The 16,855-nt window shown below is 31.4% G+C and overlaps 1 protein-coding gene across 3 annotated transcripts in view; it reads right to left on the bottom strand.

Moving 5' to 3' along the window:
* The window catches only part of Dmd (dystrophin), a 2,014,880-nt gene that overhangs the window by 1,360,775 nt on the left and 637,250 nt on the right, over positions 1-16,855 (bottom strand). For all 3 annotated transcript variants that reach the window (XM_077794046.1, XM_077794047.1, XM_077794048.1), the window contains 2 exons: positions 13,697-13,820; positions 1,814-1,901 (listed from right to left, as the gene is read on the bottom strand). In XM_077794046.1, coding sequence (XP_077650172.1) covers positions 1,814-1,901; positions 13,697-13,820 — 212 coding nt within the window. The remainder of the gene's footprint in view (positions 1-1,813; positions 1,902-13,696; positions 13,821-16,855) is intronic.

The following is a 16,855-nucleotide window of genomic DNA, read 5'->3' as shown; positions in this document are numbered from 1 at the left end:
TAAATTATTTTTATTGTTCCCATCATTAAAAACACAATGAAAAAAGAAAATACAGACATTACATTAGCTTATTCAAATGAAAAAGTAATAATATAGTTTCTAGGGGGGATTATATAACAATTAAAATAATATTTTAGATCATATAATTTAACATGAATATGCTGTTAAACCATCAACTAAAATCACCAAATCTAAACAATAACCTATTAATACTTTTCATTATATATATATTAATTAACTTATTAACCCAATTCTAAGCTGTCATATTAACTTGTTCTTATTTTAAGCAAATAGTCATGTGGCTCATTAGAAGAAAAAAATGAATTGATTTCCTATTAAGATCATTGACTCATTGAATTTTTATAGTGCCAATGTAGCAATTAATGTAAAAAATAATTCATATACAGAATTTATGTTGCAGAATCTGGAAGATTCCATAAAAAGCTGACATGTAAAACAAAAACATTTGTTATATTTGTTTACAATATTATTATAAGTATATCCTTTACAAAATAAAATGGCATTTATTATTTTCATAAAATTACTTTTATCTGAAAATAAATATAATACTATAGCAATGAAATTTTGAAAATTTGTTCATATTTCATATCAATAATGTTTTACACAGATAACTTTGAGGTATCTAGTGTTAGCAAAGATTAATTTTATTTCATTCATAAAAAGAAATATATTAACATTGTATTTTTATCTCACTAAAAATTAACTTATATCAATGTTTACAGCAGCTCAATCGAAAATAACTAAACTATGGAACTAACCTAGGTGCCATTCAAAACAGATGAATGGATAAAGATATTGTAGTATGTATGTATGTATGTATGTATGTATGTATATATATATGTGTGTGTATATATATATATACACACACACACACACACACACACACACACACACAATGGACTATTACTCAGTCTTAAAGAAGAATGAAATTATGGCATTTGCCAATAAATGGATGGAAATGGAGAAAATTATACTAGGTGAAATAAGTCAATCCCAAAGAACCAAAGGCCCAATGTTTTCTCTGACATGCGGATCCTAATTCATAATAAGGGGCATGGATAGAGATACTGTGGATTAGACAGCAGGAAGTAAAGGGAGGAGTGAGGGTATGGGGGTACTACATTAGAATTAGTTGTACATTTTTACCCCATGTGTACATATGATTACATGACCTGTGTAATTCTACATCATGTACAACCAGAAGAATGAGAAGTTGTTTATGCTCCATTTATGTATGATGTGTCAAAATACATTCTATTGTCATGTATAACTAATTAAAACAAATTATTTTTTAAAAAATACAAAAAATAAAAAATAAAACAATTAGTTAAAATGAGATTCCTCCAAGAGATGTTTATTAAGTGAAGAAAGACACAAGCTTAATATAGAAAATGTAAATATACAGCTAGACAACAGGTATTAGTTTAAAATCTTCCATATAATATTAGTCTTTTTGGAAAAATGTATTGGAAAAACTTACTTGCAATCAGATTATACTCACTTTAACGTATTATATACAATTGCCTTCCTCACCAATTAGTTCTATAAACCTTCTTAAATTATTCATATTTGCATTAAAATATTCTACCACATCACATTTTCTACCAATGGACACAAGTTGAATTTACCCTAATAATTTGCTTAGCATTAAGAAAGAATGAAAAAACAAATTCCCTTTAATTTAAATTTGTATTCAAGTAGTGCTTGTCTAATATAATTCAGCTGATAAATATGAACCTATGTGTTTATCAAATCCCTAAGAAGATTATCTAAATCAACTCCATGTAATTACCATTCGCCATCTGTTCCACCAGGGTCTGAGCTGATCTGCTGGCATCTTGCAGTTTTCTGAACTTCTCGGCTTTTTCTCGATCTATGGCCTGCAGCATGATAGCAAAGGTGAGTATTTCAATACAAGGATTGTGAATCTACACAGTAATTATAACTTCTATTTGCCCTTTCAAGCCATAAGATATTTCACTGTCAGCTTATTGCAGAAATCAACAGATATTTTTCTCAACTCCTTTGTCACCAAAAGCATCAAAATGGCAGTAAAAGCAAAAGACATTTTCATCCTGAATTGCTATTTTTAATAAGATTTCTATTTTCTAAACTTATTTTTGTAATTATTTCTGATACATCATAATGTTATACTACTTAAAAAGAAGGAAGTAAAAGGGCAAATCATAACAATGAAAGACAAAATATTAGATAATTAAAATGAAATTAATCATTTAAAGATATATCACTGATACTAAATATATTTCTGTTTTCAGTAATAGTCAAATTAAGAATCCACTAATATAGAAAAAGTATAAAGTGCTATAAGTATGAATAATTTAGCATAAAAATAGATTTAAATACAAGACCTTAGGCTAATATTTTTATGTAAAATAGCCTACATACTCCAATTTCCAGGAACATTGGGTTCAGTTTGAAAGAACTTTCTAAATTCCTTTGTTCATCCCTCCTAATCACAGTTAACTTTTAAACAAAAGTTACAAAATTTAAATCAACAAAAAATAGTATTGGGGCTGGGATTGTGGCTCAGCAGTAGAGCTCTCGCCTAGCACAGGTGGGACCTGGGTTCAATCCTCAGCACCACATAAAAATAAAGGCATTGTGTTATGTCAATCTACACCTAAAAAATAAATATTAAAAAAATCTATTAAAAAGTAGTATTGTATACCATTGACTTTAGCTAATATTTCAATTTTTAAACCAAAATGCAGAACTCTACACTACTATACTCATAAAAAGATGTGTCTATAACATATGTCATATGTTTTAAATCATAACCACTAACAGAAAAGAAAGCTACATTGCAATCTGCATATAGTAAGAACAATAATCTCTGTGATAAAATAATAGTTATAAAACTGATTTTACTTGAGTTTGAGTAAGGACTATTTTTCAAAATCATATTCGTACTTACAGGCATTTAAACAAATATTACACAGTATAATACTGGAGTATATGTGGGAGGGGGTATAATAGACACATGCACACTTGCAGCATTGTTGAACAGAAACTTATGCAAGGAAGGAAATGTGCAATATTTGTTTTGTCCAGTATGGAAGCCAATAGCTACATGTTGGTACTGAACACTTAAAAGTCAGCCAGGATGACAGAGGAAATTACATTTTAACTTAATTTTATCTAATGTCATTTCATTAATTTAAATTTAAATATCTACACATGACCAGAGTTAACTGTAATTGTACAATGCAGATTTTGTGTCTTTCATTTGAAATCAAATAAATATAAAGTTATGAATGTAAATATCAAAAATATGGCAGTATCAGAAATACTTCCATAGAAATAAGCATTCATCTAGACTAGCCTCTTTCCCAAGCAAATAAAAGGATGTATAAAATATTAAAGTTTAGAATAATTGAAGAATGAAATGAAACATAATGTGATAGCCTTATTTTTAATAACGACATCCCAACTGAAAAATACATATTTTATATTATACTGTGAATAATAGCAAAAGAAAACACTTTTTTCCTCACAAGTCAACAAATTTTGAAGGTGATAGGCAAATTTTAGTATCTTGGATTCTGCTTGAAACTTTCAAAGTACACAGGTTGCATTGGTATTTGATTTTATGATCCCACAATCTCATTCTAATCAACAGGCTAACATTCTGGATTGTCTTGAAATTCACTTTCGAAAGTTAGTACTGAATTGTTTCCACAAACATGCAGACAGATATGGTAGGTTCCAACTGGCTAGTTGAACTGAAAATTCCATGAAAATAAGGCAGCCACAAACAACATCCAGTTAAAGCCCAAAGAAGAATATAAAATTCCTATTTCCTCAATTCCTTAACTTTTGAGTTCTAACTTCCCTGTCCTTAGCATTGAATTGGCACATTTTTTAACACTTAACATATTCCCTGTTAAAAGGTAAATATAATTCCCCAAGAACTTTAAACCAGTTTATTAGAGAAAAATGAGCATATTCTAAGTAAATCTATAATATTTACATCTCTTAAAAACAAGAAGATGTGGGTATTCTTTCTTTTAACTACATTGGGAAATAAATCAGTGAGAAAAAAAATACTAATGCCATAAGTGAACAAGGCAAATAATAAAAAAAAAAAATGGAGTCAGCTGGTATTCTTTGAATTGCAAGTTAGAGTTTCTCTTCTCAGAATGGTTTGTATTTTATGTGTTTTGGGTTTTCTTATGTTTTACATGAAATTACATAAAGGGAAGACTCAGAACACCATCTGGTCTTCATAAACAATGACAATAAATTAACAATGGCTTTTTAAATGCCATGATCATATTCTCTTTATTCTAAGCATCTGATGAGATAACCAAATAGTAATGCTAACAGCCAAACTTTGAATATCTCATGGATAATATTTGAGCTTAAATATCTTGTTCTGTTGACCACGTTAGTCTAGTAATTCTAATACATGTAATAACAATAACAACCACCACCATGATATAATAACAATCTATGGATCTGTTACTATTACTCTCCCATTTTCATAAAAGAAGAAAGTGAGGCACAAAGAAACTTATAGAAAATTTGAAAACTTCAGAATAATCATGTTAAAATGAAATTTCTTACTGTTTTTTTATAGGTATGATTTTAAATGCATGTCATAATAAGTGTGAGGAAGAATGAGCCAGCATTATGTTATCTAATATTATATAAGAAAAAATGGGGCATCAAAAAAATTGAATCACAGATCAAAGGACACACAATTGAAAAGTTTTAGGTCCAATATTAGTACCATGCTCCTCCATTTCAAATTCAGGTTTCTTTCAAACATAATCTATTGCTTCTAGGGATGTTTCATTGGGAAAAAAAAGAAAATCAAACAGACTTGAGCCTAACAGGACACAATTCAGCAAGGGTGAGTTTTTAGTTTGAAGGTAGTTAGGAATATTGAAATAATTGAGGCATTATTAATTCAGCATGGACCCCAAAATAACAGAAGGAATGCCTGACTACTCATAATGGACACTGACAGTCCACAGGCTGATTACCAGGCCCTATACACTTCAATTACCTGGCTGCATTATTAGATGTATATTATTTGCAAACCACATCACTGGTGCATATATAGAGACAAAGGCCCTGGAAAGAAGCAGGGAATGCACTTTTAATATCTATGTGCAGATGATATCCTCATTATGTTATCTATCAACAGGAGAATCCCTTCATAGAGGAGTATTAGAAAATGAAGAAGAATATGGTCACAAATATGCCTTGAATAGTGCAAAGGGTCAATGGCAATTAAGAGTCCAGCAAATATTTCATTTCAGATACAGTTGCAGATGGTCAATTAAAAATAATCAATCATAGGGTAGCAAGAAGTTGGTAAAAAAGGTAATGAAAAGAAATGTTTTGGAGAACTGTTTTTTTCCCTCACTTGAATTAAGTTCTGTCTACATCTATCTATTAGATGTTTGTCCTTAACAAAGTGATTCAAACTTTCTGATCCACATGTTTTTTTTCCTTTAAGAGAGAGAGAGAGAGAGAGAGAGAGAGAGAGAGAGAGAGAGAGAGAATTTTTAATATTTATTTTCTAGTTCTCGGCGGACACAACATCTTTGTTGGTATGTGGTGCTGAGGCTCGAACCGGGCCGCACGCATGCCAGGAGAGCGCGCTACCGCTTGAGCCACATCCCCAGCCACGCCACAATGTTTTCTGTGTAAAATAATAGAATACCTACCATCCAGAACTTCTGAGGGGACTAAAAAAGGCTCTTCACATAACTTATTTTTTAAAGAAAGAAAATTTTCACAGTAAAATGTCAAACTAGGAATTATTAAGCTGATACAAATGTTGTGACATAAACTGAAACAGTATCAGACAAATGACAATATGTACTTGTTCTCATTAAAAGTCATCTTCATAATCTTAGAATTTCAGGAATAACTTCTGACATCAATATCTGATTAAAACACCTGACTTACAAAAATGTGTAAGAAGTGTCCAAATAACCACATTTTAAGTGTTAAAAAATTGATTAAATAAACATCACTGAAACTGCTTTCTCTTGGGATAGAACCACACAGGTATTTGACTTCAAATGAAATATATGGAATTCTGTTTTAAAATAATTTAGATCAGTAGTTCCAAATGTTTCTACTTTCTCTCCTTTTTTACAGAAACATGCATTAAAATACAGAAAATGTAAAAGTAGAGTCACATCACACAACAAACAAAAACAAAGACTGATGAGAAATACATTGTTGGAAAAAGAAGGATATATGCTTTCCTTTAAAGAATTATGTGCCATCAGGGAAGACATTGGCCTTCTAACGATCTATGTTGCACAGTAAAAACTGGTTTGACACCAAAGCAAACCAAACACAAAAACAAAGTAATTTAGTCCTCCTGCATATTCCCTTATTTATTCCCATCAAAATTACTATATCAAAGTCAACGCTTACTTCCAGGTTACTATAGTCAATGGCTGATTCTCAGACCTCAGCTTACTTATCATAATTTGATTCAGAGAATTCCATTTTCTTCTTGAAAGTATTTATTAAGTTAGCTTGTTGGACCACATGCACACAGTTTTCCTCTAACCTCAAAAGCCACCTATATTCATTCTCCCTGATTGGTTCTGAATCATCTCCCTAAATTCTAGATTTGGAAATTTGGAGTATTCTGAGACTCAATCCATTTGTTCAGGCAAAATAAAAAGCAGAAAAAAAAAAAAACCACTGCTCAGGAAGTTAGAATCTTTCTTGAATGCTCTCTTTCTTCCAAACCTCACAAAAGGATCAGAAATACTCTTGGCTTGGGTTGATGATGGAGCTCAGGGGTAAAGTCCTTGCCTCAAATGTGCAAGACCATAGGTTCCATTCCTAGCACTGCAAAAAAAATCCTGTTGTCTCCAATCTCCAAACTATCCAGAAAGAGATGTTATCACTATGACTATTAATGTATCAGTCAAAGTATCCCAACATCTCTGGAAGATTAGGATGCTTCAAAATTTACTATTGTATGGTCTTCTAACTTCTACTTTTGCTCTTTAGTGACATATTCTCAAGGCAGTAGAGAATGCCAGTCATGAAAGGGTTAACTCTACAGCTGAGTAAAAGTTCAGGTCCTTATGATAGCTCTGCCTGACCCTAATCTATTTAAACTCTCTGAATTCTTCCTCTGCTACCAAATACCTTGGTTATTATGCTCCAGCCTCACACTTTGTTGTTCTCCGACACCAGAGGCATGCTCGTGCTACACAGATATATATATATTTTATACACTCTCCCTCATGTATGAAAAGTTCCTACCTTGGTTATCTGTAAATTTGTCACTGCTCATTGATATTTACTTAGATAATATTTTCTCAGTATTTTGAGTGCATTCTATCTACACACACTGATATACACATATGAATACATGCCACCTGGCCCTATTTTCTCCTGTATTTTTCTCTTTGGCATTTATTACTAACATTCCAAATGTTTTGTATATTAATCTTGCTTTATTTACATATTCTCTACTGGAATATAAACCATATAATGCCAGATATCCTCAACTATTTCTTTCTCTACTTTCTCTCCAATATCTAGAATAGAGCCTGATACATAGTCAATACAGAACATGAAGTCTATTGTAGCATAGTGCTGCCACATGCAATTTGCTTTTCCTGGATGCATGAGAAAATGGGTAACAAATTCTAGCAATGATATATATATATATATATAGAGAGAGAGAGAGAGCAATCATAGAACCAGCCCATGGGGAGAAATGCTGCAAGCTCAGTAAAGTAAGAATGGATTAAAAGAAAGTTTTCTAAAAACTGCAAATCAGATTGGGAATTAGGCATATCACCCTGATCTCCAGATTATGTCCTGATAATATTTTAAAAATTATCCAATAGAAAACAAAAGTAGCATATACAATCAGTAAGTCAAAACTTAATAAGTCTTACCCCAATGTTCCTATTCCATCATGCCTTTTCTCTGTATATATACCCACCAAACACACACATATGCATATTTTTATATAAAGAATATATACGTATACACACACATACACACGCGCGAGCACACACACACACACAAGCTTTCCATTTGTTTTTTCTTTTCTTTTCAGTACCAGGGATTGTACCTATGGGAACTTAACCACTGAGCCACAACCCCAAACCTTTTTAGGATTAGGGTCTTGCTAAATTGCTGAGGCTGGCTTTGAACTCACAATTCCCCTGCCTCAGCCTCTCAAGCCACTAGGATTACAGGTGTGTGCCATGGCATCTGGCTTTCTACATGTATTCAAGGTCAAGAGAATCATCTGAACAATTTTCAACCATGGCCTCTACTTTCTGTGTATTTCATCTTCAAAATTATTCCAAATATTTATAGTCTGATTTCAATTCTTGCTACTACATAGAAAGGTTTTTCATGAAAATTGCAAATTTTCTTTTTGCCAGGTACCATGTTTATTTTGGCATTAAATATTGATAATTACAACTATCTCAATGAAGTCACCTTATTTTTTAACACACATCTTCCCTTGGCATTAGTATATTTTTCTAATATTTTTCTCCAGGAAATAAAAAAAGGGCTTTTGTGTTTGTCCACTTCCCTCTATGTATCTATTTATCATATATGTGAATGTTTGGGCATACATACATAAAATTACTATTTCTTAAAGCTTTTCATATAATAAAATAAAACAGTTTTGATAATATTTTATTAATATGTAGAATATTTAATACTTTATCAGTATCTGATTAATATATGATCATAGATTTAGAAGTAACTACTAAGATTCTAAAATATTTACTATACACAACTTCAAGTGAAGAATATATGGGCTAAAAATGTGCTCATAAATAATTACAGTGGGAATGGTTTCTTAATAATACAGTAAGGGGTCAAGAAAATTCTTAGTAATCACAAAATTTTTACTTCTAGAATACATAATGACATACAAACTAAAATTAAATTGTATTATATAATAATATAAAAGAAAAGATAAAAATGTTAAGAAATTCTAAGAGTTACAAAAAAGAAAGTTCATTACTTCTTCAAAAAAGGTTATAAAAACCCTTTATGATCTTTCATGCTTTTTCTGTATTGGCATCTCTTAAAAGCCTCCTCCTTTCAATGACATCTTCTCTAATAATATGAAAAGTAAGTTCTAGATTCCCTATGGTCCTACAGTGACTTCAGAAGCAATTAATTTTCTATTCACATAACATTCTATAATGAAGTTTTATCCTCTGACAGAAAAATAATTTATTCACTCAAATGTTTATTCAGAAATTGTTATACCTTTCATATTGGTAGCAAAGCTTGTGTTAAAATGTTCCAGCAGGCTTAAAAATAATTCCTTCATATAGTAAATCATTTATTGGCCCACTGTGGGCTTTAAAGGAAATATATGATCTAATATTATATATTTAGATATCTACATACTTCTATCTATCCATATAAGTTAGATGTTACTTAAATGGGAAGAAATGGTGACATTTGGAGGAAAATAATAGGAGAAGTTTTGTGGAGAATAACATTATTAAAAGAAAAATGAACTGGAACAAATGATCAAAATATAAAAAAGGTAATAAGTACCTAGTGCTATGCTATAAGCTAAGAAAGGAAAGAATTTCATGAAGAATAAAGTAGTTAATAGGGTCTATTTCTATAGAAAAGTTGAATAACATATAAAAGTTTATGTTTCTAGGAGAGAAAATTTTTCCTCAAATACTAAAAAAAAACTATTTAAAGATTGATGATTAAGTCTCAGAAAATAGAATGGGACTGAAGATATGGATATCCAGATTAATAGAGGAGGGGTGCTTAATACACGACAGTGATGACATTAGAAAGAGAGAAAGAGATTAGCTAGCTGAACTAGCTTAACTAGCTAAGTTAAAGCAGATGGAAAGATACAATGAGCATAAAAATGAATACACATAATTTGAGAAACATTATTTTGACTAAAATATTAGGAAAAGTCATCTACTACAAATGGTGATAAAGGCATAGAAGATACTTAACATTTGAAATAATTGAGAAAAAATAAGGAGAAGTATTAGTAGGAATGCATGGAAAGTTTGTACAAAACTATCAATAATTATGTTAAAGTGTGTATTTAAGAAAAGGAGAAATTCCGGGTAATAACATCTATAGTAGGATTATGCAACTGCATGAGTAATTTAAGAACGTAGGGAAATTGAAGGTTTTACAAAGAGCAGACATCTCAGAGAGGTACTAAGATCACTAAGAATACATATACAACTTGGGCAGAAAGGACTCTGATCTTAGTACCAAAGTCTTCAATGAGAAAATAACAGAATACAGTGGTAAGTACATGGTATGCCATAAACTGAAGGAGGAAAGAATTTCACTAAAGCTAAAGTGGCTAATAGGGCCTCTTGATGGCCACCAGACACAAATTGCAAGGAAAAACACATGTATAGACAAGAGTATCTTTGGAATTGGCTCTGTGAAGTTAGGAAAACAATTCAAAAGGAGTAGGGATATAAGAGAGAGATGGGTACAGTGTTGTTCTTCAGAGTCAAAGTAGTCTCCATGTATAAACAGAATGAACTTATTATAGAACAGAAAGACGTGTCTCAAAAAACAGATTTAAGACTTCACAGTGAGACTATTGGAAGGCACAAAGCACAGGAAATGAGGCAGAGGAAAGGGAGTGGGGAAGAGCATAAAGACAAAGGGAGGACAGATAAACAGAGGTACCTATTCTGAGAGGTAAACACAGATAATAGACATAGGAGACAAAGTAGATTTAACTGACCTGAAGATTCCAATTGCAACCTGGTGAAAACTTGTATTTAGGATTAGTATAAGAAAGCACAGATCCTAGAAAGAGCCCAAGGCCTTTTGACCATAATAGCTTGATTAGAAAACTTTCAAAAGAACCTTGTATAAGTTCCTGATTCTCAGACATCTACTACATTGACTTGTGGTCAGAAGAGGCTATTTTGTTATTTTATTACTAATTTATATTACCAAGTACCCGCATCAAGTGTATGAGTAGCTATGGGGCTAGGGTTGTGGCTCAGTAGTAGAGTGCTTGCCTAGCATGGGTGAGGCACTGGGTTCTATTCTCAGCACTATGTATAAACAAATAAATACATAAAGGTCTGTCAATAACTAATAAAAATTTTTTTAAAAGAATATGAGTAGCTAGAATTAGTCCAATTAAAAATTCTGAATCATGTTGACATCCACAGAATGAAAGAACATCTAGAATTCTGGTAATACTCCAGACTGTGTCCTAGAATATTGATTTTCAAATATTTCTGGCCATAAAAATCATGTATGAAACTTTTCCAACAGCAGATTATGATTCACTAGGTCTGTGATTCCATATTTCTCACAAGCTACCAGATAATGCTAATATTTATTATCCAGGGGACACACTTTGATTAGTAAGATCCCATAAGACTCCACTTTTAAGTAAGTACATATTTTGACTTATATTAATAAAACACAGTCAACAGAGATAGAGAAATTATGCTCTACTTTAAAGGGTTCATATCTGAAAATACTCAAAATTGTATTGGCAATGGCCTTGAATATTATTGTTCACGGAAAACACTAGAAAGGTATAAATGAATGAAGCAATCAAGTAAAAGATAAAAGAGTTAATAATGTTTAGCCATTGTTAATGGATGCCTAAAAATAAATTAATACCATTCAAGTTCATGAGATGGGCCTCCCATGAGTTCAAAATAACTTACATAAACTGACAGGTGAAGAAGTTAATAAAATTAATGTACATCTGAACTGCATATCCATCATCATTACTATGTGTTTCTCTCAAGGACTTTTAACACATATACATTATACTTAGCCTGAAGGAAATGTCTAGGTAAATCATTTCACATTCTATTTTAGTAGACAATTAAGAATGATGTTGTTATTTCAGAAAATGAGAGTTCAAGTTGATAAAGGTGACTTGCTAGGCATCAGAAAACCACTTATACAATATTGCACATTTTTTAGCACTTTTAGTTTGTCATGTTGACACAATCTATTAAATGTAAATTGCTTCTAGGTAACCATATGATAACAGAAAATTTTTGAATTTATATTCCTGAAATGCAGGAACTCAATTTTCTTGCTTGATCAAAGTTGCTTTAAGATACAGAAATAGGATGACAAACAGAAAACTATATAAATCAGATAAAGTATTTTAATTAGCTAATGAAATACCCAATGTGATTCATACTTTTAGTGGTTAAATATATCACATGAGCTTTGAAAGTTAGAGTGTATCTTTTCTAGGTAGTTTTTCTACTTGGACTTTCTTTCAAATATCATAACAAAGAATATGCTTTTAAAAAATTACACATTACAAAAAGACATTCTGCTAATTTCACATTAAGGCAAATACTACTATAATTCTATAATAAATAATTATACTATTATCTTCTATTCATTTAATTTTGAAACTAATGTAATTATATTTCCCGTTTCTTGAAACAATTTATACCAGTTTATTAAAATGCTAATAGCAGCATATTTTATAAAGCCAATAAGAAATTTAACATAACTTTCCAATTTGTAAATATAAAGAGCCAATTCTAAGAATATTTGACAAATTATTGTCTTTCCTCAAGCAGTCTAAAAATGCATTGTTTTCTTCCAGAAGCTCTTTGCAGTTGTTTTTCTTCAAAATTTCCAATCCCACAACAAATATAAGCTTATATCTGAGGTAGTTTTGTATTTGATAATATAATAGCTATTGTAGTTCATGAATTAAATGCTAGAAAACTAAAGCAGAACTAACGTGTACACTTACATGTGACATTTATATAACTAAAATTATTTAACATTCATATTTTTGCCCTATCCCCTTTATTTACTCAGCCTTGTAGAAATTCTTTCAAAACTGCTGTCAATTGTAAATTAAAATGAATGTTTTATAATTGTTGAAGTTGAAAAATAAAAGCCTGATAACTTCCCTGAAGATGAAACAGCTATTATTAAGTTAATAAAATTTCCTATTGTGAAGGTTAAAATTATAATGTCTTGGAAAGGAATTAAAAACAAGCAAGCCATCTTTCATCATAAGTAAATACTGAAGGAAGATAGACATATTTTAATTAAGGTAAATATATATATGAACTATAAACCTGTTATAATTTATGACATATATTATTGACTATAAAGAATAACTATTTGGGGGGGGGGTGGTTCCTGGGGATTGAGCCCAGGGGCACTAAAACACTGAGCCATATCCCCATCCCTTTTTTAATATTTTTATTTAGAGACAAGGTCTCATTGTGTTGTTTAGGGCATTGCTAAATTGCTGAGGCTGGCTTTTAACTCGTGATGCTCCTGCCTCAGCCATAGAATTTCTAAGAGTGTATTATGTTCAACTCTATTTCATTCTATTCTGTTCTGTTCTGCAAAGTTCCTAAAGCCTAGCTAGACTTGAGCTAACATAAAAATATATGATGGGAAATCAACAGAAGTTCATCTTCTAATATATAAAAAACACTTCTTGTCACAGCAGAATCTGGAAAAGATTATCCTAAGCTAAAATTTGATTTTGCTTGACATCTAAAATAAATTTTAAACATATATTAAATAGCATGGTATCAGATTTTTTTAATCGCACCACCTCTAATAAAAATCAGAGAATTAAAAAGGCAGAGAGTTTACAAGTAGCACAAAATAGAAAAAAAATGTTAAAACTTAATGCAGAACCTACATTAACTTTTTCTTTAAGGTCTGAGAAGTTGCCTTCCTTCCGATAGATTGCAAATTCAGGACTCTGCAATACAGCTTCTGAGCGAGTAATCCAACTGTGAAGTTCAGTAATATCGACATCCAACCTAAGACAGCAAAGAATAAAAGTCATTATCTCTTTCTTCTATATGGAAAGAAAAGCAATTTATTCACATTTATCATTTTCCTCCCAATCTGAGACTCCCTCCTGATGTCTTTATTACTGTTAATAGCCCCACTCTTTCCCTAGTTAGGCAGGCTCAAATTTGAAGTCGGCTTTGATGTACAGTCTTATGATCATGGAGGTCATTTTATTCCCCTCAATGCAGCAATCACCTCTACAGTATCTCCTATAAGCTATTACCCAGGCTCTGCTTGAATGTTTGTACTATTTGCAAAATTACTACTTCCCAAGATGAGTTTCTTTGTTTTTGAGAAGTATTTATAAGAAACTGAAATTCTGGTTGGTGGTAGCCATTGAACCATACTTTTGATATCCTTGTCCTGATACTCTCTAAACATATTGTCTCTGGGTTTGATCATGTGACTTGTTATGGAAAATAGGATATTAGTAAGATAGTCCCAGTAAGGGCTTGATAAACACTTGCATACTGTAGTCCTCTTAAAATACACACTTGTTGAACGCAAATGTAATTAATATAAGAAGTCCAATGATTCTGAGGTGACCATGCTTTAAGGAAGTTTAATGTATTCATGTGGACAGGATACATGGAAGAACATAAAGAAACAATCGTATGAATAAGGCCTTCTCTGACCTTCTGACCCTTTGAATAATAGCTGAATATTGCATAATGGATGTTCTAGCAGACACTGCATTATAGCTAAATCAGTGCCCAAAGGACACTTCCCACATTGTAGAGATATGAGAAATGATAAACAACTACTGTGTTAGGCTACTAAGTTTTGGTGTAGGGTATTTTGCTGCAAGAAATATCTGATCAATTACCATGTTATTTGGAACTTTTTTTTAAATTCAGATCTAGATTAGATAAGGTATGGAAGAATCTCAAGTGTCCATTAATGGATCAAAGGATAAAGAAAATGTAATAAACACACACACACACACACACGCACAAAATGAAATACTATTCAGCTTTATAAAAGGAGTTTCTATCATCTGTGACAATATGGATGAAACTGGATGGCATTATACTAAGTGAAATAAGCCAGATCCAAAAAGATTAATAATATATGATCTCACTAATTATGAGATCTCTAAAATACTCAAACTCATAGAAGCAGAGAGTACAATGCTGGTTACCAGAGGTTGGAAGAAGGAGGGCATAGTAAGGAAGATGTTAATCAAAGTATGAAAATATACAGTTAGAAGGAATAAGTCCAGGAGATCTACTGCACAAAATGGCAACTGTAGTTTTTAGCAATATTCTCCATCTGAAAATCATTAAGTTAATAGATTTGAAACATGCTCACTAGAAAAAAATGATAAAATATGATATAGTGGGTACATTAGCATGGTTTAGCCATCCATAACACATACATATATTAAAACATGTTTTATATCATTAATATATATTATTTTAATCTAAAAATTGAAAGTAGGTTTAACAAAAGAAAATTTAAAACTTCAAAAAAGCATAGATTTTAGGGTAGTCATAGATGAGTTGCAGGAGTGATGAATGAATTAATGAATCACTGGAAATTCTGAAGGTATATGTGTTTTTCTTCAGAAAGAGCTCCTAGATTTTATCAAAATCAATGAAGGATCCATGACAAGGGAATTTAGAGATCATCTAATCCAACAACTTATTGAGCATAGCAAACCAAACAAACCAAATAGACATTCTTAGGGAAAAAAAGAACAATTTTTAGAGGACCTTTTTAGAGCACAAGGAAAATATAAAATTTAAGATACAAAGTAAGGTATTTTAATCACCATGTTATTACTTCTTTATTCCTGTCTTCAAATATTTGAAATAAACAATTTAAATGCACCAAAAGACATCTGAAGGTTATCCTGCCTATTCCTAATTATTTCAGTGTATTTTCCATGGTTTGTCCATATCTTAGGTTCCCTATAATTTGGCACCTAAAGAAAACACATGAGCAGTGTACAGTATAATCAAGGAAAAAGAGACAACTATCTTCTTACAATACTTTTATGATAGTCTATTATTTTAATGTTTTCATGTCAATATTAGATTTTCAACACACCTTGAGGTGAATTTGACCTAAAACTTTTTGGAATTTTTCATAAAACATTATTAAGCTAGTTCCATCACACGCAATTATATTAGCTATCACAAACATATGGACTAATGTTTTTATATTTGAGAGTCATATTTCTTTTTTTTATTGTAGTTGTAGATGGACAGCATGCCTTTATTTATTTTTATGTGGTGCTGAGGATAGAACCCGGTGTCTTTCACATGCTGAGCAAGTGCTTTGCCACAGAGCTATAGCCTCAGGCCCATGAACTGATTTTTTAAACCAGTATTTCAAGGTTTTAACTAGTATGAATCTTTTAGAATGTTTTACTTACTTTCAGGCTATTGTTTTAAAATTAAACTCATATGGAACTTTATAAAACAGAAACCCTTACAAATATACACATCTTATATTCTTACAAAAAGCTATAGTTATACATTACCAATTACCCTGCCCAATTACCCTTCCTTATATAAGGAAAGGGAGACTCAAGAGAATTTAAGTTAATTGACCTTGGACTTTTGGCATCATGGGATAGGAACTTAGATCATCTAGCTCACCTCTATGTCCTCCAACAAAAAGAGAGCCTACTTCCTAGTAATAAATATTTACTGATTTGTTATTTACCAAAGAGTCCCAACTAGATATTGAGAGAATAGGGATCTGAATTCCTCTAAACCTCATGTAATTGAATGTCAACACTTTTTCATTTGTGCATGAATTGTTAATATTTATTGACTTTAGATTTTGTTGTTGTTTTTCTTTGGCCCGGCATAAAAATCCTTGTGTCTCTTTGCCTGTAGATTTTACTGAACAGTTCATGGGACAGACCAAGAATATTTGACAAGTATTAACCAGTGAGAGCTTTGAGTTGATGTTTATGTATCCCAAACCCCTTATTACTCAATTGGACCATCTTGAAGTATACTGTATTCTGTCTCTCAGAGGTTCCTGG

Source organism: Urocitellus parryii, chromosome X (assembly GCF_045843805.1).
Source record: "Urocitellus parryii isolate mUroPar1 chromosome X, mUroPar1.hap1, whole genome shotgun sequence".
In the NCBI taxonomy this organism is placed as follows: Eukaryota; Metazoa; Chordata; class Mammalia; order Rodentia; family Sciuridae; genus Urocitellus; species Urocitellus parryii.
The sequence above is the reverse complement of the archived record's forward strand: the minus strand, read 5'-3'. Positions and strand labels throughout refer to the sequence as shown.